Source organism: Sphaerodactylus townsendi, linkage group LG01 (genome assembly GCF_021028975.2).
Source record: "Sphaerodactylus townsendi isolate TG3544 linkage group LG01, MPM_Stown_v2.3, whole genome shotgun sequence".
In the NCBI taxonomy this organism is placed as follows: domain Eukaryota; kingdom Metazoa; phylum Chordata; class Lepidosauria; order Squamata; family Sphaerodactylidae; genus Sphaerodactylus; species Sphaerodactylus townsendi.
Genome location: NC_059425.1, coordinates 29,646,398 through 29,674,380, shown reverse-complemented (window position 1 = coordinate 29,674,380; position 27,983 = coordinate 29,646,398). Strand labels below are relative to the sequence as shown.

The 27,983-nt window shown below is 43.4% G+C and overlaps 1 protein-coding gene across 2 annotated transcripts in view; it reads left to right on the top strand.

Moving 5' to 3' along the window:
• The first annotated feature begins 8,392 nt into the window (after positions 1-8,392).
• Positions 8,393-27,983, top strand: part of SELENOI (selenoprotein I) — a 50,559-nt gene continuing 30,968 nt past the window's right edge. For both annotated transcript variants that reach the window (XM_048516379.1, XM_048516386.1), the window contains exon 1: positions 8,393-8,596. In XM_048516379.1, the coding sequence (XP_048372336.1) occupies positions 8,540-8,596 (57 nt within the window). In that variant the 5' untranslated portion in view covers positions 8,393-8,539. The remainder of the gene's footprint in view (positions 8,597-27,983) is intronic.

The following is a 27,983-nucleotide window of genomic DNA, read 5'->3' as shown; positions in this document are numbered from 1 at the left end:
TATTCCTCTCTTGTAGTATAATCTTATGAACGTGTATTCAGAAGCAAGTCATCGAATTTAGTCCCTGGTGTTTAGCATGAATCTTTGGTTTCTTAAAATTTATTCTCCAATCAACTTTCCACCTATGCTGCTTTATTTCTCTACTTTCATTTATTCAAATAATATTTGGATTGCTGTTCTTATGAAAAGATTTCATCCAAGATCTCCAGAACTCTGATTTTCATGCATCACTAAGGCCTGATTTAAAAATGATGCTGGCAAGGCAAAATCTGTCATTGGTGTCACCTTTATATTCATGGCCTTTTACTGAAACTGGCCTACTGACCTTGTAAGAGCAGACTCATATAAGCAAAGGCACAATTTCTCCTAAACCGCTGTGGAGCATTGATGTTCTCAGACTGCCACCTGCTGGCTGTTCCCCCGTTTAAAGTAGCTTGCCTGGCATCAACCTGAGCCCAGTCTATTACAGCTCCCACTCCGTGGTCTGGACTCCCTGAGGAGGGACTGTTACTAGAAATCTTAATGTGGCACTGCAACGTTACTATCAAGATGCTTAACAGTGTATGCTCTGCAGATATTCTAGGGCAGGGAAGTTATTTCTGAAATCGTATTGTCGAAGGCTTTCACGGCCGGAATCACTTGGGTGCTGTGTGGTTTCTGGGCTGTATGGCCGTGTTCTAGCAGCATTCTCTCCTGACGTTTCGCCTGCATCTGTCTCTGGAGTATGCAGATGCGAAGCCGAAACGTCGGGAGGCATCTTTCGCAAAATACGGCTCTTTAAGCTTCCACCGCCATCGCTACTCTGGATTTCAGTAAAGCTTTTGAGAGGGTCCCCCATGAAGTTCTGATGGGTAAACTAGAGGACTGTGTACTGGACTCTAGGAAAGTTAGATGGATAAGAAACTGGTTGGATAATCGCACTCCAAGCATCAGTGGTATTTCATCCGAAGGGATGGAGGAGGTGTCCACTGTGGTACCACAGGGCTCAGTTCTGGGCCCAGTATTTTTCCATATTTTTTACAAATGATCTGGATGAGGGGGTGGAGGGACTAATCATTAAATTTGCAGATGACACCAAAATTGGGAGGAGCAGGGAACACCCCAGAAGCCAGAATTCAGCAAGATCTGAACACATTGGAAAAGTGGAACAATGTGGACAAGATACAATTCAACAAGAACAAGGGCAGAGTTCTACATCTGGGTAACAAAAAGGAGAAACACGTGTACTGAAAGGGGGATACACTTCTGGGTAGCAGTGTGTGAAAAAGGTTTGGAGGAACCGGTGAACTGTAAATTAAATAGAAGCAGCTCGTGTGATTGTAATGATTTTAGTGTGTGTGTATGCGTGTGTGTGACTTTGAGAGCTGAGTTGGAGAGAGAAAGCGGGAGCGGGGTGAGAGGGATGATATGATTGACTGATTCATAAATAATAAAGGTTTACTGTACTGATTGACTGATTCTGGAGTGTGCCTGTGAGAAGACTGTGCTGGACTGGCAAATGGTGTCAGGAGAATCAGAAAGAGCAGAAGGTGGCAGGAACGCAGAGTAAAAGGATTAAGAGTGTCAAAACTCTAGTCGGAGAGTCAGAGTGTGTTAGGGTTTCTGAGTGAGAAGTCATAGAGTGTCAAAGCTCTGTGAGAGAGTTAGAAAGTCAGAGGGTATACAGAGAAAGTCAGAGCCTCGATAAACTGTTAGACAAAATAAAGACAGACAGTCTGAGAGAACTAAGAGAGAGTAGCTGTCTGACAGTGTCAGAGTGAATTTATGTTGAGTGAAGTCGCTACAGTATTTGTTGTCTCAGCTTGATTTGATTTTGTAAATATTATGCTTGAAACCTTAAGTTACCTATCGGCTACAAATAAAATCTTACTTTATGCAGGCGAAACGTTAGGAACAAGATCCTCCAGACCACAGCCACACAGCCCGTAAAACCCACCACAACCAGTAAAATCTTACTTTGAAGAAACATTGGAATCTCACCTTAAGAACATAAGAACAAGCCTGCTGGATCAGACGAGAGTCCATCTAGTCCAGCACTCTGCTACTTGCAGTGGCCCACCAGGTGCCTTTGGGAGCTCACATGCAGGATGTGAAAGCAATGGCCTGCTGCTGCTGCTGCTGCTGCTCCCGAGCACCTGGTCTGCTAAGGCATTTGCAATCTCACATCAAGGAGGATCAAGATTGGTAGGCATAGATCGACTTCTCCTCCATAAATCTGTCCAAGCCCTTTTTAAAGCTATCCAGGTTAGTGATCATCACCACCTCCTGTGGCAGCATATTCCAAACACCAATCACACGTTGCGTGAAAAAATGTTTCCTTTTATTAGTTCTTATTCTTCCCCCCAGCATTTTCAATGTATGTCTCCTGGTTTTAGTGTTGTGAGAAAGAGAGAAAAATGTCTCTCTGTCAACATTTTCTACCCCATGCATAATTTTATAGTCTTCAATCATATCCCCCCTGAGACACCTTAATTTCCTTAGGACCATGTGGGCCATCCACTTTGCCTTATAAGCTCATCACGCTACCAAAAGGAGAAAAAGAGTTTTAAAAAATTTATATTCCTGGTGGCAGCTACCAAGTGGGGAGGAATTAAGGGAATAAATATCAGTTGGCACTTATTATATATTTATTTAGAAAGAAAAAGAGTGGACACCACATTTGGGGGCCGTGGGCAGAAGGGTCACCACAGTGATACAGAGACAAAAAAGACCGATGCAATCTTGGGTTGTATCAACAGAGGTATAATATCCAAATTACAAGATGTAATTGCTAAAAAAAAAAAAAAGCCAGTATGGAGATTTGGCTTTTTCAGCTTTTTTTTAAATTCCTGAAAATATTACACCCAAAAAATACTCCCCCCCCCCCCCGGTGGCGCACACCCTTAAGGCCTCACTTCAAAAAGGATGTAGACAGAATAGAATGGATGTATAGGAGAGCAAAAAGGATGATCAGGGGCCTGGAGACCAAGCCCTATGAGGAAAGGCTGAGGCCCCTTCCGCACGCGCAAAATAATGCGTTTTCAAACCACTGTCACAACTGTTTGCAAGTGGATTTTGCTATTCCGCACAGCTTCAAAGAGCACTGAAAACAGTTTGAAAGTGCATTATTCTGCATGTGCGGAATGAGCCTGAGGGACTTGGGAATGTTTACTCTGAGGAAGAGGAGGCTGAGGGATTATATAATTTCTCTCTTTAAATGTTTGAAGTGGTGCCACTTACAGGAGAGCAGGGAGCTGATCCTGTTGGCAAAAGAGGATAGGGCTTGCAAGAATGAGTTTAAATTATGGGCAGAAAGGTATTGGCTAGAAAGATAGTAGGATTTTTCTTTCACAGTAAGAACTGTTCAGCTACCTAGACAAGTGGTGAGCTCCCCCTCACTGGCAGTCTTTAAGCAGCAGCAGGACAGATGCTCGTCAGAGGCTGATTTTGCACTTTCTCAATGCTCCGTGGCTTAGCCAGGGAGCGTACCTGCTGCGGGGCTTCTCACCCTGCTTGTAGTTCCCGGCTGCTGCCCGGCTCTTTCCTTCGCTTGAATCAGAGCCAGTGCAGGAAGTCCCAAATGGTCCCCATAAGCCCAGGCTTTCCCTTAAGCACCGCGAGCTCTTTCATAGTCTCTTTCACGCATGCACAGTCAGCCTCCGTTTCCTGTGTTCCTTGCCCCATTCCCCAACTCACTTTCACTATAGCTCATTCCACACATGCAGAATAATGCACTTTCAAACTGCTTTCAGTGCTCTTTGAAGCTGTGCAGAATAGCAAAATACACTTGCAAACAGTTGTGTGAAAAAATGGATTTGAACTTGACGCAACCTATTGTACATGTCTTGAAAGAACTTCTGTTAATTTCCATGACTCTGATCACAAAACAGGTGATGAGAATCAGCGCCCTTCCCCCCCCCCCCCCCGGGTGGTGGGATCCAAAAAATTTAATAACAGGTTCCGATGGTGGTGGGATTCAAACAGTGGCGGAGCCACACACACGCACCTCCAGTCCTTATTGGGCAGGGAGGTTGCTTTAGTAACCCCTTCTTGGCACTCAGAAAAAATTAGTAACCACTTCTGGAGAAGTGGTGAGAACTGGTTGGATCGCACCTCTGCCCCCCCTCCCCATCTAAAATCCTTGCGTGTGCGACTGGATCGCCGTCCTCCACTCCCCTCCATCTGAAATGTTAATCTAAAATCCTTGCATGTGTGATAGAATTGCTGTCCTCCTATTCACGGCGCCTGACATTGCTGCTTTTCTGCCCAAGGTTTCTCTCTCCTTTCTAAAGACCAAGGTTTCTCCCTCCAGGTTTTTTTCACTGCAAGGGGGGGAGGGTGCCGCTTCTCAGCGCCTGTCCATTGGTGGGGTGGGCCAGAGCAGTGAGGCGGGAAAACTGGCCATGTTTCTGCTACGGAGGAGTGCGGTGGAAGTCTCTGGAGCAACAAAGGGGCATTTCAAAAGGACCTTAACCTTTGCTGTTCAGGCAATTCATGGAGCAAAGCCAACGCCCCGGGGTGGCTCTGGGGCAGAAACCTGGCAGCCACACGGCAGCGCCGGGGGCTGTGCAAAACTCCCAATTGCATTGGGGCATTCCCCGTGCCAACAGAGGGGCAATTTCAGAGTGCAAAATCGGCCAGGGATGCTGTCAGCTGATCCTCCATTGAACAGGGTGTTGGATTAGATGGCATGTATGACCTCTTCCAACTTTGTGATTTCATTTGAGGTTTTATTTTGCATGTTGTAATTTATAAGCCACAAGGAACAGCAGGATATAAATATTGTAATAACATACTTTTGCATAAGAAAATCAAGATTTAAGTTCAGTAAACTTAAAAAAGCAACAAGATTTCCAGGGTATAAGCACTCAAGTCAAAGCTGCCTTTTTGACTCTCACAAGTTTATACCACGGAAATCTTGTTGGTCTCAATGATACTACTGGATTCTGATCTTGCTCTTCTACTGCAAACCAACATGGCTACACACTTGAAGCCTAGGTAGCAGCTCAATTTACACAGGATACTAATTGAGTGCAAACTCTTGCAGATGCATTTGACCTCCTGCACATCATACTTTATTCAGGCCTACAGCATGCTGTTAGGGTTGCCAACAAGTATGGAGCAAAGTATTATATCCCTTTAATGGAGATTTAATAGAATTTTATGCCATGAAAACCTTCAGCTGTCCTTTTCCAAACATGAAGCCTCTGCGACAAAGTCAGGCCATTTTTCTCTAGGTCAGTTAGTTGTCAGTCCGATGGGTCACACAATGCTACTGCAATTCAAAGCCACTCATATGCACCTGTAATTTGAAGTTAAGTGCCACTGCTTTCAATGAACCTTATCTCCAATTTAATATGCCTAAAGGCTCCCATGTTTAACCCAATGCTCACTTGCAATACAATCCTAAACACTTCCCTGGGAGTAAGCATCATTGAATAGGCCTAAGAAGGATTATAAGAAGACCTGTTTAGGATGACGCTGTCAAGTAACCTGTGTTTAATCACAACATTCCTATAGGATGAGAAGTGTAACTTTCTTTTGGGATGGGAAAAGATAAGATAGAGGGGCTGCTGGTGTCAATAGCAGCCCCACTCCCCCCCCAAAAAAATGTGGCCTTCAGCCTTGTCAATCAAATATGAAGGGCAGGAGGTGCAAAAAGGTTGATTGTACACATTTCAAATGGGTAGCTTTGTTGGTTGCAGAAAAAATAAAACGAGTCCAGAGCCACGTTAAAGATTAACAATATTTATTCCAGTGTAATTTTTTGACTCAGAGTGCACTTCATCTGTGTAATGGTTGTACATGTGATACATGTATACCTTAGTGCTACAAATAACAGAAAGGAGATGTTAGGAAGAGGATGGTTTAAAACAAGTTCCAAACAAAAGATCCAAAACAAAAGTAATACTATCAGTGGGTGAGGGCAACTCCCAACTGTGGGTAGCTATGGTAAAGAGAATTAATATTCAATAACCAATTTCATCTGCCATTCTGTTACTGCAGATCTAAAAGTCACTATCCTCCTACAAAAAAAATGTTCAACCCTCAAATGATAAATTAGGATTAATAAAATAATCCTCATGGTTGGATTTCTGCAGTGCACTCTTTGTGGGGCTTCCCTTGAAGACTATCCAGAAATTACACCTGGTTCAGAATGTGGCAACCTAAATGCTGCCAGAAGCTAGACACCAGGAACATATTTTTGCCCACTTTGAAAACAGTTTTATTGGCTGCCAGTCCGTTTCTAGGTTCTATTCAAGGTGCTAAGTATGTCTTTAAAGGGATATGCAAATATAGAGGCTCATTTCCTTCCATATGTTCCTGTGTGCCAACTATGGTTATCAAGCAGCCATCTGTTGCAATGGTGGGATCCAAAAATTTTAGTAACAGGTTCCCTCGCCAGCCCCCCCTCAGCAAAGGGGGCAGAGGCGTACCTAGGCAAACCTGAGCCCTGGGCAAAACCTGAGTTGGATGCCCCCCCCATGGGCAGCCACCCCACCACAACCCCCCCAAATTTTTTTTTGCACCAGGTCCATTTCTAAATCATCATCACATTATAGAAAAAATGCCCCAACTCTACCAAATCTTGGAACACGCAAAGCAATGGTGAAACACACAGGTTCTTTGATAAAGTCTGGTGAGATAAAAGGTACGAAAGGCTGAGAATCAATGAATTGCAGTACCTGAAAGGGATTAGCCCAGTTCAGGGAGTTACATTATTAGTCGCAATTGCTATATGGAACCTTCACGTTCAAAGGCAGTATGCCTCTCGGGGAGGCGAGGGCGTGGAGATGGAAAAGCGGACCCAATTAGTAACCCCCTCTCGGCACACACAAATAATTAGTAACCCACTCTCAGGAACTTGTGAGAACCTGCTGGATCCCACCTCTGATCTGTTGTCTGTCACAAAATTTAAGGTGGCCAATCTGGCACCAACCAGAGCGTAGGGCTTTCTTATCATGGCATTGGTTCTGTAGAAGGGGCTCCCTGAAAAGCTGAGAGGGGGCCCTCCTTGGAGACCTTCAGGAGATGCTGCAAGGCCTGCTTATTTGCCAGGGCTTTTGAGAGGGTTTGAACAGCCAGCAACTTTTAAGGGGGTAGAGGGATTTGGGAAGTTATTTTTGTCTTTGGTTTTAGCAGGGTGTGTTTGTAAGCCACTGTCAACCAAGAGGAAAGGCAGGAGATAAATGTTTTAATAAATGAATGAACAAATAAAATCTTTCTGCTCTGTCAGCTGACGCCAGGACCCTGCGGGATCTTAATCAGTTCCACAGGGCCTATAAGACATAGATGTTCAACCGGACATTTGGCTGAGGCCATTCGCTGTCCCCCACATCTTGCCTGTCTCCCAACCATCAATTTTTAACCAACTACCACCCATCAATTACTAATAGAATCTAGCATTATGAATTTTCATCTCAGCCCTTTCTCCCTTTTTGTCTGTTCTTATTGTCAAATGATCCTGTAGTCCCCCTTATCAATAAAGATCAATGAAAGACTAGGGATGTTGAGTATAGGCTGAATGAAATTATAATAATTTTGCCATCGGTAGATGTATGTCTTGATTTTAGTATTCTTAGTTTTTTCTTAACATTCTTTTTCTTAACATTATATGTACTATATGTTCATAAGTGGCCCCGAGTTTGACCACAATTGGGAATGGGCAGGGTATAAATGCAATAATATAAAATAAATACCCCCAAGACAGAACAAAGATTTGGGATGTCTCTCACAATAGGTGCTAATATCTCATTACAATTCGCCCACCATGTACAGTTGTTGATTAGTTCAGCTATAGCTTTATGTAGCCTCCATTCTATGTGCTGATGTAGTTTTACCCGTTCATTAAGTCTTAATTTCACACTAGGCAATGCAGCCTTATCTAACAAAATATGGGCGTAGTCCTTCCCCACCCTGAGAGCATCGATTACTCTTTTGCCTGGAACTCATTTTAATTCAGCCACAGTTCCTACACCCCCCATTGTTTACATCTTTTGGGAATTTACACTCCAAATCACGAAAACTTATACTGGGATGACTTGTAGTCATTTGTAACGTGCTGCTGGGCTCCTGTAACAAGAATTCTTTTCCTTATGTTAAGGGACTCCCCAGGCGTCACGACGATTGCGTAAGCACCCCCAGTCCGAGGCGTCTATAAAGTAATGCGTAAATTAAAGGGTGGGAAAGCCGGAAAGAGGAGCCGAGATCTTATTGGAGACGATACTGTGACTGACAGCAACAAGACCGAATCAGAGGGGCGAATACATGCGGATTTCAAGGAGGCGGGTCATTGTCGGATATGCGCCCTCTTTCAAGATGGCGGCGGGATGACGCTTCAGCGGCGTCACTCATGGGCTGATCGAGAGGGGCGGACACTGACGAGCCGGGGAGGAGGTGGAGGGAACTACGGAAGCCGAGGAGGGACAGCGCTCTGCATTTATTGCTCACGAAGCCGGGCGGCTGGGGCCGCTGCCGCTGCTTTCTGTCTGAAGGTGGGGAAGGCACGGCGGGAGGACGGAGCGACCCACCAACCCCGCGCCCCTCCTGCGTCCCAGCCATGGTCGGCTACGAGTATGTGAGCGCCGAGCAGCTAGCCGGCTTCGATAAGTATAAGGTGTGCAATGGGGACTGGGGTGGTGTTTCCAAGAGAGGTGGGAGTTCTCCATTGGGGTCCTTGCAAGGGAGCCGCCGTTCAGCATCCTCCCTCCCTGCCCCCCCCCCCCATTGCCCCCTTTAGGGGCAATAGGCAGGGGCTGGCAGGGAGAATGCTGAATGGCGGCTCCCAGGAATTTGCAAAGGGTGGCACGCAGGTAGCACATGGTTTGCATGCAGAAGGTCCCAGATGATCTTGTGTAGTGAATCTGGGAGGATGCTGAATGGCGGCTCGCAGGAATTTGTAGAAGGTGGCACGCAGGTAGCACATGGTTTGCATCTGAGAGAGACTTTTTTCCGGCCAGAGGCTACTACAGGGTGAGAGTAAGTGGAGAGGGCGCTGGGTTTTGCAGTCACACGCTGTAAGACATCTTAATTCCTGCACGTTGTATGTTGATGCAGCGCTGTGGGGAGCGGGCCATGGTTCTCTCGGTGCCTGGTATCGCATGGTGTGTATGTAAAAAGTCCCCGGTCCAATCCCTTGGCACGTCCAGTTGAAAGGTTTCATGTAGCAAATCTGGGAGTGACCTTTTTCTCAGTCTTATAGTTCTAGGCTATACTCTGATTTGGCACGTGGTGGCTCTGTACATGAATTTGCAAACATGCCGGGCTGAAAAGGGGCTCTAGCTAGGGAAGCTGTGGACAGAAGCATGTACAATGTCCAGTCCCTGATGCTTGGAAAGGCTTTAAAAAACACATCTCAGTCTCTTGACCACAATTCCAATGGCTTAGACAAGCCATTGATTTGGCTTTGCTTAAGGTATTTTCATATGTGAAATTCTTGTGCAAGATCCACTCTTTATGCATAGCTCCTTTCTACTGATTGCCTTTCAGTGAGAAGGCGGTACATCTCCCTTGCCCCTTCACTTTCTCCTCCTTGTCTCTCTCTCCTATCCACACACTTGATTTTGGGGTGGAATGAATGACATGACTAAAGAGAGAGAGTTACTGCCCCCCATACAAACACAGTGGGGCAAAGCCCCAGGCATTCACTCTCCTTTCAACATACCCATTCCCCTGTTACAGTATTCAAGAAAGTGTCAGTAAGAAGCTATCGCACCTTTGGTTTGCATCTGATGGGAAGCATCAGCAGAATCTGCATTGGCAAGAGAGGGAGGAGGAGGACATAGCAGTAGTGCAGAGGTATCTTCCACTGAGGTGTCTCTGTGCTTTTCTGCTGCTTGCATCAGTCCAGCAACATAAAAGGGAAGGTGTGCGCAGCCAATCCTGTGCTGAGTCTTTGTAATTTTTTCTCAGTGTCCTGTGTATTGTTGATGATAACTGGAGGGTAACAAAAATACATACTCTGTGTGAACCCAACTTGACTTCCTGTGTGAATTCATTTACAGATGTCCCTCACTTCATCTCTGTCTGGCTTTCAGTCATAGAGATTATTGCATTTTTTTTCTTTATGCTGTAAAGACTTTCCTAGGGTATATGTGGGAAGAATGTTGAAGACAAGGGGAAAGGGTGGAGGTGCAACCACATTTGCCTCTGGGATGAGCTGTTTTCCTACACACTTACAAGCAATGCCAACCTGGAGATGTGAGTGGAATGACCCCTGCCCAATGAGCCTCTGATAGTTGGGTTTCTTTTCTTGCTGGTCCTTTGTGAGGGGTCTTATAGTGATTAAGGGATCAGCATGTCAACCATGTTTAGGACTTTGACTGAAGAGGTTAGTGTGTGCTGGGACTATATCTCGTGGAAGTCCTTTTTCTCTTGCAACAGCAGAGAGATGAAATTGCATGACTTCTCTGACCTACTTGAAGAGATTTTTATTATTGCAGAAGAGACTGCTTTCGACCAATGTTTGCCAGCCTTTATCCCATTAAAGATTTCTAGATGCTAATGTGTGTTTGCTTCTTACTACTACTTTGGTCACCTTGCTAAACAGGACTCACTGGGGGAAAAACAGTAATGCTAGGGAAAGCTGAATGTAGTAGGAAAAGAAGATCCAACATGAAGAAGAAGAGTTTGGATTTATATCCCCCCTTTCTCTCCTATAAGGAGACTCAAAGGGACTTTCCCTTCCCCTCACAACAAACGCCCTGTTGGTGGGTGGGGCTGAAAGAGCTCAGAAAAAACTGTGACTAGCCCAGCATCACCCAGCTGGCATGTGTTGGAGTGCACAAGCTAATCTGGTCCACCAGATAAGCCTCAGCTCAAGTGGCAGAGTGGGGAATCAAACTCCAGATTAGAGTGCACCTGCTCTTAACCACTATACCTCGCTGGCTCTCATGAGAGGATTGACTCGATAAAGGAGACCACAGCCTTCAGTCTTTGAGACATGAGAAAAGTTGTTAATGATAGGACATTTTGGAGGTTGGAATTTTAACAGAGCTGAGGAGCTGTGGCAGTTGTTGATGCTTGAGTTCTATAGCTTGTAGCAAAGACTGCCCTTTGGGCATCTGTTTTTCTGTACACAGTTGCTTCTGTTTGCAAGTCCTGTTGTGTATGGTTACATGAGTAGCTTTCACTTGCAGATTACCATGGTAATCTGTACCCTTATGCAAAAGATTCTTGTGTTGTCTTTTTCTAACAGTAGCTAGCCCGATAAGAGACAGCATTTTTTTCCCATTCAGTTTTCCTCTCTGAAACTAAGTGATATCTCTGTACCAAGCGCACATGTTTCTCTATCTGTGATGCAATTTTGCCAATAGCTGAGGATTTGTAGTGGCCTGTCCGTGTTACCGGATTTTCTTGGTGTCTGACTCATCTGAGAATCTTCAATTGCTCATGGGATTTGTGGGAATTTAGGTCTGGTGATCACCCAAGAGAATTTTTTGAGGCAACCAAACGAGTGGGGTTCATGGTTGCAAAACTGGTGATCATTCTCTCATAGTTCTGGGAAAACCTGGCAATTGGAACTAGTTTAATTAGACAGGCAATGTGTCTAATAGTTGTTTATGTAGATCCCAGTAGGGCTAGAAAAATGCCAGGTGCCTAGCAACTTCTCATTCCCTCCCTATATAGAGCTAGTGCCTGCGCCTTTCATGTTGCCATGGGCCAAAATTGAGTTTATTCCATTGCTGTCATGAACAACAAGTTTCTAATGGTTGGTAAGAAGTGCTGATAATATGGAAGTAATTTTGACTAAAAACAGAAGAATCTGGTACAGTATGATGTTCTAGGACAGTGGTGTCAAACTCGCGGCCCTCCAGATGTTCACGAACTACAATTCCCATCAGTCCCTCCCAACATGAGCATTGGCTATACTGGCAAGGGCTGATGGGAATTGTAGTTCATGAACATCTGGAGGGCCAAGAGTTTGACACCTGTGTTCTAGGATCAAACTTGGATGCTAAACACAGTACCCATCTGCTTCTTAATGCTGTTTTCAGATAGCGTCTGTAATTTTATAGACTTTACAGTTTTCCCTGCCCCCAGACTCATTTGTACTCATTAATTCATTGGATATAAATTAAATGCAAAAGTTTGTTTTATTTCAAAAAATAGACTTCAAAAATCTGAATATTTGGAGTGAATACAGAAGTGAAATTATGACCTTGATGTGGTCCATTATTCTTTTTGGTTTGACCATTAAGATTCACTATCTACCTCAAAAAGATTTGTGTGTTTTCTTTGAGGTGAATGGGAACAGACATGGGTAGTGTGTTCTGCTATGTCTCATTGTGTCTCCCTTCCTCATGTGTGGTAACTTAACAAAAGATAAATGTGCCTTCACAAGTCTGAGCTTTCTGGGCAAGTAATTTTTATATTGCAAGGCTAAATCTTTGGAAATTTGTTTACTAGTTTTTCCTTAAGTGACTTAAACCAAATTCAAGGGTGTCTGGGCCATGTTGGTGTTATTGTCTAACATAATTATTCATATTTAGCTGGTTGCTTTTCCTCTCCCCCCCCCTTTTCCCCCCCTTTTTGTCTGTCACATCAGGTTTGCAATAGATCTAGTCTCCAGAGCAACAATTCTTCCTTGTCATGGTCAGTGGTGGAATTAAGATAATTTAACAACCAGTTCTGATGGTGGGATTCAAATAATTTAACAACTGGTTGTTTACAAGCACCATTTTAACAACCAGTTCTGCTGAAGTGGTGATAACCTGCTGAATCTCACCACTGTTCATGGTGCCAGCAAAATCTCAAGCAAAGCGACTTCCATTCCTGTATTCATTTACTTCATTTATGAGAACCCAAAATGACTTACATTTTCTTTCCATTTCATCCTCACAACAACCTGTGAGCTAGGTTAGGCTAAGAGTGTATGACTGGCTCAAGTTCACCTAGTGACCTACTACAGGAAACTGGGGGTTCAAACCTTGGATGTCTCAGCTCCTAATTGGAAGCCCCTACCACTACACCACTTTGGCCCTTGTATCCAGTTGCAGTAGAGATATTTTAGTTATGCAAATCCAAGTTTGTTGAATAGTTAAGCAGGGAATTCATTTGGTTCTTTTACCTGGTATCACCTGGTTCTCTTAGCCCTTGGGATAAAAATGTCTGGACCATTTTTGCACCAATTGAATTTTTCAAACCATCACAAAAGAGGCCAGCTAGTGCACTGTAATAACCTGGCCTTGAATTTACAAGTTTAAATTTGCCAGGTCTGAATTGGAAGTGCTTAATTGCAGCCTTTGAACCAAATAGCTGGAGAAAAGCTGTTAGGAATGTCATGGCACCTTGAAATGCTAGGAATAAAAGTGCAGTCTCTTCCTCAGAGATGTTATTCTGATGGTTTCAGCAGCTTGGTTGTGGCAATGAAGAAACAAAGAAGTTTACTTTCACACAGCTGGCATTGACACTGCTGTATGAGTGCACTGCTCATAGAAATTGTATTTAGTTGGAAGATGCTGCCATTAATGATAGGAATGAGGGGATGCTTGTAAGGTCTAAAGAAAACTCCTGCTGTTAACTGTATACTGTTAACAAGGGAAAACGAGTCTCCAGTTAATAGAAGTGCTGTACTCTGTAGAATGCTTTGATAGAACAGTATTACCCAGTTGAAATGCTTCTGACTTTTCCAATTTCCTTTTCTTGGCCAAGTCCAGCTTCTCTGCCTTTCCCAAAATCCAGTATGCATCTTCCCACTGGGCATACCTATGCCCCTGTGATGTTTCTCTGCTGCTAAATTATTTTAGTGGTGAGGCTTGAAGCAAAGGTCACTGTTTCTTGGTGTAGCGTAAGACTAAGACAAATCTGATTATTTGTATATTATCTGATTATTATCTCTGCAAGCAAAAGTTAAGGACCCAGTGCTTTGTCCCCGGAATAGCACTGTTCTTTGTCAAGACGAGCCAGAAGCCAAGCAGAATTGACAGTTCAGAGTCTGGGTCACTGAGAACTGTTGCCTGGTTTTCTTCAAGAGTGATAGAGTCCTTGTAATGGAAAGGCCAGCCTCTGTCAGTAACGTAATCAAGCGCTTCTGGGTTTGGTCTGTAAACTCACACTGCTTCAAACAGCAAATGGAGTTTTATTAAGATAATTGGAAAGATGTGTTAAAATAACAAAATCTAGTTTAGCATTGACAGGATACACAGAAAATAAAACTAACTCTCTAAATAGTCACTGAAGTCCTATACAGCATAGTTGTTTCCTGAGACCTGCGGTTTCAAAGCGTGAACAAAGTTCTCTCCTGCAGCAAAGGTGGGGGAAGTGGAGGAGGAAAGGTAAAGGGGTAACTAACTGTCACATTTCTTATTCTTATGGAAATGCTAGCCCAGGGTTGTCCAACTCTGGCGCTTCAAATGTTCATGGGCTACAATTCCCATCAGCCCCTGCTGGCATGGCTAGCCATAGTCTCCTGACCCCCCTCAACCAATCCACATGGAATCTTCCAGGACTTACTCAAGGTGCCTCCTCCCAACTGGAATGAGCATCTTACCCCCACCCACCTATAAATTCTCAGCTGCATCAAATGATGTAATTAGCATTTAGGGGCTCAGCCTTGAAGATTAGCAGTAACTGAAAGGGAAAAATGCACTCTGCACCTGGCAAAGGTTATAGCTAGCTAAAACTGGATGTCTCAAGATGATCACTCTTATGACAGTCCCCCCCCCCACCAATTAAAGTGTAAATCTAATTCAACTGTAACGTGTAGTGAAACCAAGCAAAAACGCAAACAATACCACACAACCACTATAACCAGGCTGCTTAAGACTCTAATATATAAGCACAAGCACTAAATGAAAGGTTAATTTCATATGTGACGTGCAACATCCAGCAAAAAGAATCTACGCTAAGACTCATAAAGTTCTCCGTATAAGCCAAATTCTCCATACAGATCAGAGAATCAATATTGAAACAGACAGTCTCTGCAAAAATCCACAGGGGAATAGCTGGTTTTATGAATGATACTGGTGCCAAATCCGAAGAGTAGAAAGCGGGACAAGCCCTAGGTCAATTCTTGTTTTTGTTATTTTGTCATTCCCCCCTCCCCCCCAATAACAAAACAGAGGCATTGTATAGTAGTAGCACAGCTTAAAAGGTGGATTCTACAGTTCTGTATATCTCTTGCTGCTGTCCTGTGACTCTGGATCAGAGTTTTTTTTGTAAAGAATGCAGAATCCCCTGAGGTTTTTCACGCTGAGTCTGTGTCTCTGGCAGAAGAGCTTGAAGAGTGCTCATCTTTGCTCATTCAAGGGATGGACCAAGCAGTTGCTTAAATGAGTGGGAGGTACAAGGAAGCAGATGTCACAGATGGCTCACTGATGTAGGAGAGTATGGTTGACTTCTGATGTCTCTTGCTGGCTGGATACCTAGTTGCTTCATTGCACATGCAATGACCCATCTTCTGTTTGTAATTGGCAGGCAGTTGCTGATATCTCAAAGACTGATAGGAGAATGTGAAGTACTCACATGGGTAAAACCCGATTGCATGATAGTAGAAAAGAGGAAGAGTTCAGTAGCACCGTAAAGACTAACAAAACTTTTGTCAGAATAGTCTTTGTTAGTCTTTAAGGTACTCTTTCCTACTGCTGCAGACAGACTAACTCGCCCACCATGAGCTATCTCCATAGATGACAGTAGTGAACCAATTTTGGATCTGTGACCTTTCTCCAGTTTCAGTTGCAGTAATTGTCCCCAGTCCTCCTACTTCCACAATTTTCCAATGCAGGTAGTTAATATCTTTCAGCATCCATGCAAAGTTCATACTATTGGGCTTTTGTAAGGACTTTATGACCTACATAGCAGCTATGGTTCTATCCCAGGTTGTTTACAGTCTGATGTGTGAGAAGGGGTAGATGTTGGATTTTCTGCACCAAGCAGGTTTCTGGTGGTGGGGTTATGGGTCTTGAATGGAGACCACTTTTGTGGTCAGATTATTATCTTTCAAAGAATTCAGTTGATCTTATCTCTTCTCTCTCCACCACCACCACCCCAAAAAAGGATGGTGGTTGGACCCATTCTTTGTTCAAAGACAGATGGACACTTTGTGTTTCCAGAATGCTCAGGGCTGCTGGGCATATCCATTAAGACAGTTGAGCACCTAGTGGCTACCTAGAATTTCATGTTTGGATTTATGGACATGGTAACTCACTGTTGTCCTGCCATACTGTCTTTTAGGCAAGATGATTTCTCAGATATGACAGACTTCCAATGGCTACATGGACTGTCTGTTTCTCAGAAATCTCAATGTGATGATTTTAATATTTAAAATATGTGGGATCCACATACTTGAAGGATTATCTCTCTCTATTCAGGTACATCCACTAATTTAACCAGCTCAATGCCTTTTTCAGAGGGGGGTGCACTTGTGTACCATATGATCAAGACCTACCCTGAAGAGAACAGATTCATAGAATGCCTTCTCTGACAAGGGTTCAGTAGCTTCATTAGGCTATTTTATTGCAATGTGAACTTTTGGATATTGTCAGTATTAGCAAACTCAATTGTAGTCAAGGTTGCACCATTCTGGAATATAGGCATGTGGCCGTTCAGTTCCAATGGTAGTTCAATAGCAGGATTGATGGGCATGAAATTTGGTTTATTTATTTTATTAAGGTTGGAGGTTGGGGTTAGGCTGTATTTTTTATTATCATTTCTGAGTTCTGTGATTATTTTTAATTAGATCATGACAGAACACTCAAACTAGTGTATATTTGTTGATGCCTCTGTACTACATTTGGCCTGTGCCCCAAAATCCTTTGTGGATTTAAGTGAGTTTTTTTAGCTCTGAGCTTTTATGACCTTTATGTTGTCATAAAGAATCAAGAGAGCAACGAACTTCCAGGTGGCCAACTTCAGTTTGTTCTAATGAAACTTTGATCCATTGAACTCTTTCCTCCTTTTTGCTTTTGTTCAAAGTGGAAATGGAACAAGGGAGAAAAACATCCTGAAAATTTCACCCTGGCAGATGGAAATTGCATGGTTACTAGGGATTCTAGGAACTGCATGACTTGGATTACATATGTTAGTTAGTCCTGATGACTTGTGAAAAATGGAATTGTGTAGCAAAATGAGAGGGGAAGAATAAGGCACAGAGAGATCCCTGGTGGAGTGGGGTGCGGCTATAATACTGTAGGCTGGCATAATGAGTCTTGTGGAACAGAGACCTTCGGCAATCCCCTTTTAGATACAGAGTGTTTAGTAGCCACAGCCCATGATTTCAGGTTTTTCTTGGCAACTCTGCAGTTAGAAATGTTGATTTGTTCCAGAGACTTGCCCAGTCCTTTTCTATAGGAGTAGAAGAAGAACCTTTATGGACTCAACAGTCCAGTTCTATCTCTTAAAGACAACCAATGAAATGCTTGTGGAAACTTGCAACCAGGACTTGAAAGCAACATCCTGAATAACCAGCTGTTAAAATAAATGAATCAAGCCTTTTGGGGAATAAAGTTGTGGAGTCTAGAGTCCATCCAGCTGATCAATAAGCAGTAAACCTATGCCCCTTTAATTAGTCCAGAAATTGTGGGATGATTGACAAAGCAAGGGGGTGATGATGTCTTTTATTTTCCTCCATTGCATGTACTGGCAATGGAGGAAGTAGGAATTATTCTTGCTTTCCTCTACCCATGGGTCTCTTATACCTTAAGAATAAACTAACAGTCATCTGAGGTGGGGGATGAGACAGGGGAGCGGGGGAATGGCAGCCTAGTCATTAAGGTTGTATAATAACCCAAATTTATCATTCCTTTTTTATTACCCCCATATATTCCTATCCCCCTCTCCAGTTCTGCAGGGTCTAGTGGAAAGAGTGGTTTAAACATGCTCCATGTGTATGACTTGGTGCTGCTGTTTAGTCTGTAATACCTCTCAGATTCCTTTGGGATTTTCAAGGCTAAAAATAATTTCTTCTCCTTAGTGGTTAACTTTGACACGTGGCAAACAAATTAACATAGAGGCTTCTGTAAAAAAAACAAGACGTGTTAGCAATCATCTGATCTGCTGTCAAGGCATGTTTGGCTGACTACAGGAGTTTATGTTTGTCTGCAGTTCATGCATGTCAATACTAGTAAAAAAAGTCCCTAATTTGTCTTTCATTTGGGATATAACAATTTAGTGTTGTATCTGCTACTGAAGCTACCTCTGTAAAACATGAGCACTCTTTAGATGGAAGGTTATGGTTAAGTGCACAAGATGAAGGAGAGTTCTTGTGGGCTTTTCTCAGGATTCTTCTTCTTCACTCAAAAGCATGTTTGATCTCTGGAGAAAACAGAGTGTCTTTCCAAAGCGCAGCTGAGTATAACTATCATTAATCCCCACCTGGTCCCCATGACTTCCTATTTTAATCCAGCTTCAAAATCACACAATTCCTCTGGGTAGCCTCTATGGTAAGAGAAGGAACAGAACAGTAAATCACACAGCCCCACAGAGAGGTATAGGGTTTTTTAGGATCTGACTGATAAGCTGAACTCCATCTAGAGCAGGAAAAGAGCTATCTATAGCGAGGTGGGAGAGAGGCTATTGCAAAAATAATAAAACTGAAGGGAGAGTCATTGTTGCTTTTTCCCAGGAGCAAGCAAGAGTATAGGTTTATGTCAGTCTGGCATGACTCAGAATCTATAGAGAACTGTATACTGTTAAGCTAGGGAATCAGATTATTCGGGTTGGGTTGGAGTGCAATGTTTCATAGGTTTTGCATTTCCCCGTGTGCATTAAATCTTTCTATTTTCAAGTGGCCCCACAGAGTGGTAAGCTGCGCTCACCACTTGAGTTAAATCTGGACAGAAGTTGCTTTTGGGTAGCCTTCCATCTTTCCAAGGTTGGTAAAATGAGGTTGCTTGCTGGAGATAAAGTGTAGACTACTGGAGAAAGCAATCACAAACCACCCGTTAAATATAGTAGATGTTGGATTGTGACATCACCCCATGGGTCATTAATGGCTGGGTGCTCACATAAGGGACTACCTTCTCCTTAAAGTATTTACATCCACCTTCCTTTCTTATTCTGTTCTCCTGGAGGCGAGCTCAGGCAGTGCATCTTGACCGAAATGCAAAAGTAGGCTTGTCAGATTCTGCCTCAGATCTAAGTGACAGGTGGTGGCAACTACCTGATGAATGTGGAGGAGGCTGGGGAAGTAGGAGGTCTCTATCTTTGGTTTCCCCCTGCTTTTCCTGGTGTGCCTGTAATAATAGGCAACCACATATTGTGAAAAGTGGCTTTATGAACCAAAGATTGGCCAAACCATGTGTTACTAGCCTATAGAAATGGACTTGAAAGATGTTCCTCATAGTTTCTACCTGACTTGAGGATGAAGGCACAGGGTTTCTGGCAGGGAGCCAAGATTAAGCCAAGCAGCATCTGCATAGCAGGGTCCTTGCTATCCAAAACATTTCATGAGCTAGGCCAGAGATCTGATGACCCCACTCCTTCCTGTAGCCAGAGTTGGACTGCTGATCCTGCCAAGTCTCCAGGACTGGCATCTTCTTGTGCACAACTAGAAGAGTGAATGCCCCAGGCTGCCAGATACGTCTAGGCTTTGCTCCTGGTTTTCTTTGTCCTGGGGAAAGTGTCAACGGTCTCACGACATATAGGATTAATAAGGGAGTCCTTGTTCTGCCAGAGACTCTGAGTCTTGGGTAGGAGCCAGGTCCAAATCCATCTCTGATTCTTGAACAGAAGCAACTTGTGACAGATGGCAGGAGGTCTTCTGAATATCCAGGTTGTAGATCAAGAGGAATGGGATGTAATAAGGAATGTAGAGGATATGCTGCTTTGTAGGGCTATAGTTTGTAGATTTTGTGTAAATGTTTAGTGTACATTTAGGAATTGGTGCTTGTTAATTGACAGTTGCAGTAGAATGCCATGTGACACCATGTCTTCATTGTCATTGGGCAGTTTCTTTTCCTAGTTATTGCTTGCCTTATGACAGTTTTCTCTTCCTCATACATGAAACTATTTAATATGCGATAGAAAAGGCCCGTGCCTCACAAATTTATAGTTCCTGTGATACATATGATAGATTAGAGATCATTAGAACTCAACAGGATTCAAATGAAGGCTCTAGGAAAGATCCAGCGAAAAGACCAGTGTTAAAAACATGGGCACCTTTTGAGAAGAAGCAGACTGTGTCAATTGTCTTGTAAATGACCCCTGCCTCAGGGCCAACAATAGAGGGTAAAGTCTTCCTCTTTCAATAAGGAGGGTCAAGGGCAGACCCTGACAAACTTTTGCATGTTGTGTCCCCAGTGGGATTGAAGACAAAGGTGGAGCCAAGCCTGTTGAAATTGGAGGGCAGAGGTGAGCACTGTATGCCGCTAGTGTGTTGTGCAGGTAAGGGGAAATGGAGGACTCTTGTGGAGAGATGATGTTTTAAGTCTGATGTTTTAAGTCTGAGATGATGTTTTAAGTCTGGGAGTTAGGAAGGAGAAACAAAAATATCCTGCGGTCCCATGTATTGACTCTGGTCATTCTGCAGGTAGATCTTTAAAGGCCAGGAAGGCAGGAATGCTGTCACTTTGCCTGCTGCTTTGTCCCCTAGTAAGGAAATAATTAACTACTTCGGGTTTCTGTGGGATTAGCTTTTGTTAAAGCTTTTGTGGCTTTTCTAGGTTACAATTCAGGTTTTCTTCCTAACACTTCAGCTGCCCTCTGTTTAAAATGTATGCCACACCATGATTTGTAGGCTTTTTTCTGATCCTTTGAGGCAATAAAAAGGATAGGTTGGGGGTTTCTTGCAATGTTATTATGAACAGCCTATTGGCTTAGCAGTATGGATTTTGTGTTTTTCTCTCTTGGCTTTATGATCTGTGATCTGTCAGCTAAGTGCTCTGCTCGTACTCATATTTAATGTTGGCATCACTGAACTAGAAATGTTCTATGGAAGCTGAGCATGTTGACTGCAGAGAGTATAATAATGAAAGAAGGGGGAAAAATGTGTCTGAAAACATCCAGAGCTAATATATGACCAGGTGTCATTCATGATCAGTTATCATTTGTCTCTTCCCACTGCATCTTTCAGTGAATACTCCAATGGGAACAAGTCTCACTGACAGTGAATAGAGAAGAATTTTAAAGCACCCACCATTGGTTTCAAGCATTTATCCAGTAACATAGTCTGTTACTGAGTCAGTTGCGTTGGCGTGGCATCTCTTTTGTTACAGGTCTTTTCTTTTTACTTGTTTCTGTAATGCACTTGCATGTCGTGTGGTGCAGAAAGTCCCCAGTGTTGTGCCTGTCAGCACCATGGCGCTCGTCAGTACCCTTCCTGATGCCCCCAAATGTTTTTGAAAAAGAGGTTGGATTTGTACCCCGCCTTTGTCTCCTCTAAGGAGACTCAAGGTGGCTTACAAGCTCCTTTCCCTTCCTCTCCCCACATCAGACACCTTGTGAGGTAGGTGGGACTGAGAGAGTTCTGAAGAACTGTGACTAGCCCAAGCACACCCAGCAGGAATGTAGGAGTACGGAAACACATCTGGTTCACCAGATAAGCCTCTGCCACTCAGGGGGAGGAATGGGGAATCAAACCTGGTTCTCTACCTGCTCTTAGCCACTACATCATACTGGCTTTTTTTTTTTTGGAAAGTAAAAAGGGCCACATGGGGCTTTGGCTGAACAAGGCTTCTGATTGGCCGTTGGAAATTTGTTAGCTCATGCAGAGCTTTAAAAACATTGCTTTGGCAGCAGCTGCTACCATTGTGTCGGCATAAATGGTTTTCTGAAGCTGATAGCCTTTGTCTTTAGTTACACTGCCCCAGATCAACTATGTAGCCCTGCAAGAATGCTGTGGAATAGGTTAGGTCAAGAGATCATCATTACTTATACAGAACCATCAATGCCTGTCCTCTTGTTTGCAGTGACCTTCCCCAAGGTTGCTCAGAGTTCCTTAACTCTGGAACCATGAAACCTTCTCATACATATGCCCTGTTAGATTGGCACACAATACAGCTTTATGAGAAACAATGCCTCAACTGAGTATTATTGAGACTGTTTGTAACTGAAGATTTTCTAGGGGAGGATGGAAGGAACCCAGATAGGTGTCACTGTCCCTATGCATCAGATGTGCAATAAGCAGTGCTTGTTTTGGTAGTGACAATATCATCAGCAACATGTGCAACTCCATCTCTTGCCTGCAGTTTCTTTCTTTCTTTCTTTCTTTCTTTCTTTCTTTCTTTCTTTCTTTCTTTCTTTCTTTCTTTCTTTCTTTCTTTCTTTCTTTCTTTCTTTCTTTCTTTCTTTCTTTCTTTCTTTCTTTCTTTCTTTCTTTCTTTTTTTTATCGGCACCAAAACCTTGATCTTCATCTAGTCTGATTAAGAATGTATTTAGAGCACGCTTGGAATGCTACCTTGCATAATTTAACAGGTTAGATTTCTCTCACATGCATGTAGCATGTGAGATGGGGGTTTTCACCTACGTGACAGAGAAATGTGGTTGCAGAGCAGCACTTTAGACATCTTGAACCTGACCTCCTGGTCTCTATTGTGCTTCCAAAACCATTTGTGCCTCTTTGTTGCTGAGATATTTGTTCTTGCTGGCATGTATAGTGCTTTAATATCTCATTCTGTCTTTCCCTGGGAATTTGCAGTACAAAACAAAAATCCATTGTATTCATTGACCTTCCCTCGGGAAGGCAAAAGCAGAACCAGGTTAATAAGTTCCAGAATTAAATTTGCTTGTTTGCATGTTATTAGGAAGTTCATTTATGCAGGTGTATTTGTGCTATAAACTGGGTTTGATGGATTGTCCTCATTTGCAATCTCTGCTGCTTCCTTTGGACTTGATTCTGGCATTATGCAACCAAGGCATTTGTCTCTGGTCTTCATCTCTGGAGAACTTTTCCCCCCACCCAATTTGTTTTACCAAACAGATTATTTTAAGAGTCAGTTGTGGAGAAGTGCTGTCTTTGGACATTTGAAGAAACAATAGTAAGTGATAGAATTAGCTGGAAAGAATCCAGAAGCAATTTTAGCCCACCTCCCTATTGAAAAGTATGGTACATACACCAAACAGCTCCCTAGATGTCAGCTTGGCACTTGGCTTCATAAATAACTATTCCTCCTGGGACTGTTCCATCTCTGAAGCACCTAGAACTTGAAAGCCAGGCACAAAATGGAGGTGTGACTCTGAAAATTGCATGCATGGAGCATCCAGTTGAATGTGTGTGTTCAGTCTGAATAAGTAATAGAACCCAGATTCCATCATGGTGTGGAGGTGAGGTAGATTGTTCAAGTCTTTCTGTTGCATCATTTTCCCCACCCCAATTGCTGTTGTTTGCCTGGTTGGATAAGCACACAGATTCTGTATGCAAGTGACAATATAGTATTTATTTGTATTGCTTCATTTATACCCTCTCTTTATTCCCAATGGAGGCGTAAAGCTCCTTACGACCTTCTCCTCTCCTTTATTTTATCCTCACAACAAACTGGGTCATCCAGCAATCTTCCATATCACAGAGGACCTGAACCTGAATTGCTTAGATACTAACCCAACAACTATGTCAAATAGCCCTGAGGCAATCTGATTCCTGCAGGTACTTTTGAAATACCAAAAAAAAAAAACCCCCTTGCTAGTATGAGACCAAGGCACAGACTAGTATTTACCAAATAGTTTGATTTCTGAAGCACAATTCTTTTTCCAACCCGGATTCATGCCATTCTGGTATGCTAACGTACATTCTTTTTAAATTTACACGCATACATTTTCAGCCGACAAGCTAGAAAAATGCTTCCACAAGATATTTCAAATGAGAATTATAAACATTCTAAGTTCTTATGTTTTATTTGGCTTTGACATTACTATTATATTTAATTGCAAACAACATTTGAAATATACAATAGTTAAAATCCATAAAACAGATAATGCAATTGTAGCAACCTCTGCCACACTGAGTATATAACTTCTTAAGTCATCAAGGGGAAGAGACAGAAGATGTCAAGTGACTGATGGGATGGGGATAGGACTAAAGCAAATAGAACATGCAGGTTATTTCTTTAAAGAGTTAACAACCTGTCAAGCCTCCAAATTTAAGAATTCTCACAGAAGTTGGCTGAAAAGTACATACGGTAAATCTCTGCAAGAGCTGCGTTGCTTTCGGCCGGCTGTTTTATAGCACAATGATGATGCACGCTTGATTGTCAGAGTCAACTATTTTTTAGAATTCATGTGGCTCGATTCAGATCTTTTGACAGGCCTTTTAGATAGGCCTCGCTTGTGTAGTATAGAATAGGACTTTTGTTGTAAGGGTGGTTTACTTGTAGAATGCCTCCTTAGGGAAATTCAGGTAATTTTCAGAAGTGGTTTGCTGTCCAGAGAATGTAATTTCCCCCTGGGCAAGCTCCTTGGGAGCACCTAAAATGTATGTTTTGGATGCTGACCACAAATATTTTATAAATATTTCTTTCTTTCCTGAGCCACAGATGCACTAAGACCAGGACAGAGAGAGAGCAAAATAGGTTTATTTTATGTTTGAAAACAGTATAATGATGAGTTACCTCCTTCCTAAATGTGTAGGTGTAATATTATGCCTTGAAGAGGTAATGACTCCTGCAGAGCACAGTTGGGATATGGGGCATATTTGAAGAGCTAGCGTGGCATATTGAAGTACTAATTTCTATAACACAGAAGCCTGTTTTATACAATCCTGAGGACACTACCCACTTGGGTTCAGGTGAGGACTGCTTCAGCAGTTCCCAACATACCTTCGGGCATAACACAAGGGAGGAAATAAATGTACAAAATACAGATCAGGATCTGTGACGTTTTGTATTTTCACTACCAGTAAAGCCCATTTAAATTAAAAGAAAATGGGCTCTAGATATGGTTTGGGGGAGCGTGTGTGGGTGGGACTGAATGGGCTGGTGGGAGGACCACTGCTTTTCCTACCTGCCTGCCTTCTCACGCCCCTCCCCTGCTGTTCTCCCTAACCCCCCCCCCCCATTTACCTTTCATTTCTTCCACTGGGTAAGTCTTTGCCTTGGTCTTTGTGGCAGGGGAATGGGGAGAGTGCTGACTGGAGTGGCAGGGAGGGTGGCTTTCTGTCGTGGCCCCGCTGGGCAAGGCTTAGCTTTTGGGGTGTGAGGAGAGCAGGTGGGCTGGATTTGTGTTTGGGGTGGAGGGGGGCTTCTGCTGGAACCTGCGGGGCATTGGTGGCTTACTGTGGGTGCCCTTCAAGGCCTGGCTTGGTTGTTGAGAGTGGAGAAAGAGAGGGCTTCTCCTGGATCCTCCATGTGGCTCTCCAAGACAGGCTCAGTCTTTGAGGGGCGGGAGGGGGCATGAGGGGGATTGGGAAAGTGTGTGCCAGGTCGGTGGGGAGGGGGGTTAGGGGTCTGGTGGGGAGGGTGGTTTGATGCCCATACTCCACCAGTCCTGACTTGGTCTTTGGAGGATGGGTGAGGTGGTGTGGGGAAGTGGGCAGTCTTGGGTCAGGCTGGCGAGCCAGCTTACTTTGGTGGGGGGGAGTAGAATAGGGAGGATTGGGCTGGGCTGGAGAGTGAGTGCATGGCAACCTGGCGCTACCCCACTGGCCCAGATGTCTGGTTGGGGCCTGGGAGAGAGTAGTCAGGGGAGTGGGGAGTGTTGGGCTAGGCCAGTGAGGCAGCACCCTTTGTCAGATAGAGGGGGCTTTGGTTCTTGAAAGCTCAAGATCTGTAAATCTTGCTGGTTTCTAGGGTACTACTGGACTTGAATCTTTCTGGAGCATATAAAAAATCCTTGCAAGTGGGTGGAATGTCAAGAGATGACCTTTCACCATTGGGCGCGCAGGAGTGAGTCCTGCACGCTGATTGGTAGGGGGTGAGGTTCATTGTCACAGCATCCCACCCCATAGCGAATTATGTATAATGATAAGCCTTGGAATAAACGCAATAAAGAAGTAGTTGTAATTAAAAAAACACTTTAAGTAGGAGGAAGAAACATGCTACTCTCTTAAGCTGTTCACGGGCTTCCTAACTTATTCAAGGAATGTGCATGTGAGTGTCCGAAAAATGCTTCCAACTGTGGCTTGAATTGTCAGGGGGCTGGCAGACAATGTCAGTGGGCAAATACTCCAGAGCAGAATAGCATTTAAGCATATTTTCTTCCTCGAAAAAATGGAACTGGTTTCAGATTTCTTCTATCCTAAAGTGACTTTTGATGCTTGTTAAGACCCCCTTTGGGGGCAATTAAGAGATACAGAACTACAGGACTCTGGGTCATTTCACATGATCATCCATCCCATTTGTGTCAGTAATTGTGCTGCTTGAGCCAGTCTCATGAAAGGTAAACCAGACACTCGTCCATATCGTGGTTTGTCCCAGTTTGTGAATATAGACTTTAAAAGTTATGTGTAGTAGCAAAGCAGCAACCCAACATATAGAAGCTCCTGGGAAACAGATGCTGTTTTGAACATGAAATAATAATTGCCCAGGTGTTCCTAATCCATGCCGAAGCTGAATTGTTTAATCTTCTGCACATGGCCGCTCCATCTTCCAGCTGGGATATGCCAGAATGGCGTGGGTGTAGAGGAACTTAGTGGTTCAAACCTTCCTGAACTCAGCTGAGTACAAACCAGGAGCATAAATCAATAAATGCTCTTGAACTTGCTTGTCTGTTTATTTGAAGGCAAGCAGCCAAACTAGGGGTGATTGTTCTTTAGCTGCACAAATCATCTGCTTTTGACCCAGAGGCTCTTAATGCATTACACTTGGCAAATCATGTGTTTCGTTTCCCCGGTACTCTAAATGCATAACTTCTCAATGGCCTCTATTGAAGTAGGTTAACTTAGACAGTTCACATTTCTCTTTTAGGAATGTGCAGAATATGTGGTGTGTTTAACCATTGCAATATTTGAGTGTCACTGCAGCAAGCGCATTTGTTACACAGTGATTATATGCCCCCTCCCTGTTGACTCTACTGTGGGGCAAACTCCTAGGGGAGGGCTCCGTGGTAGAGCATCTACTTGGCATGCAAAAGGTCCCAAATTCAATCACCAGTTAAAAGGCTCAAGTAGAAGATGTCAAGAAACTCAATCTAATGCCCTGGAGAGCCTCTGCCAATCTGAGTAGACATTATTTGATGGACTAATGGTCTGATTCAGCACAGGGCAGCTTCATGTGCTCAAACCAGGGTTTAACTGTCTAATGTGTAAAACAGCGTCAGTGAAACAGCGCCAGTGAACTGAGCCAGCAGCAAGCGTTTGTTTTTCTGTGCTTCTTCTTGGTCACTAGATTCCTAGTCACTGTGGTTCCTGTGTAGGTTCATTATTTTAACCTTACAGCTGGGATAAGAGTGAAATTGAGCGTTCTTTTTCCATACACCAGTAACTGTAATGAAAAGCCAATCAAATTCAGTCTAAAGCTGGTTCACTTTTTATTTAAGTCCATGGTATTGCTCGCCTGCTTCCCCCACAAGGTCTCTGAGAAGAACAGGTTGCTTAATTAATCCTGTGATGCAAGAGGGAAATGCATTGGAGATTATAGTAATACTGTAGAAAAACTGGTAAGCAAAAGCTCTTACTGGGAACAGAGATTTGGTTTCAGTGTGGTTTTAGCAAGTGTCTTGACTCACTGAAGCTGTTACAAAATTGGACTAATTAGGAAGTTGCGTGAATTGTGGAAGGGGGTTGAGCGCAGGATGGTTGTCATTTAAGCTCTGGCTCAGTGCCATGGAGGCTGAAGCTTATGTATGTGGTGATTATAGCAGATAGGGAGCATCCAAAGGCTATTTCCGTCGCATAGTTATGGAAAAATCAATGGCATCTGTAAAAACCATGCTGTGTTTACTGTGAATTATGTGCAGTTCTCCCATGGTTGATAGTATATAAATTCAGCTTGGTTCAATCTTGGCTTTTTGTTGCTGTTGTAGAGACGGTATGATATTGAGTTCTTTTTAGACACCGTGATCTGCCACTCTCTAATAGTGCTCTGGAGTATGGAATCATAGGAAAACCTACAAGTTCGTGGCTGCCTCTTACCTTGTTTCAGTTTTGGTCCGTTCCTTTTTCCTCTGCCTTTTAGCAAGAGAGGGTTTGTTTGTTTGT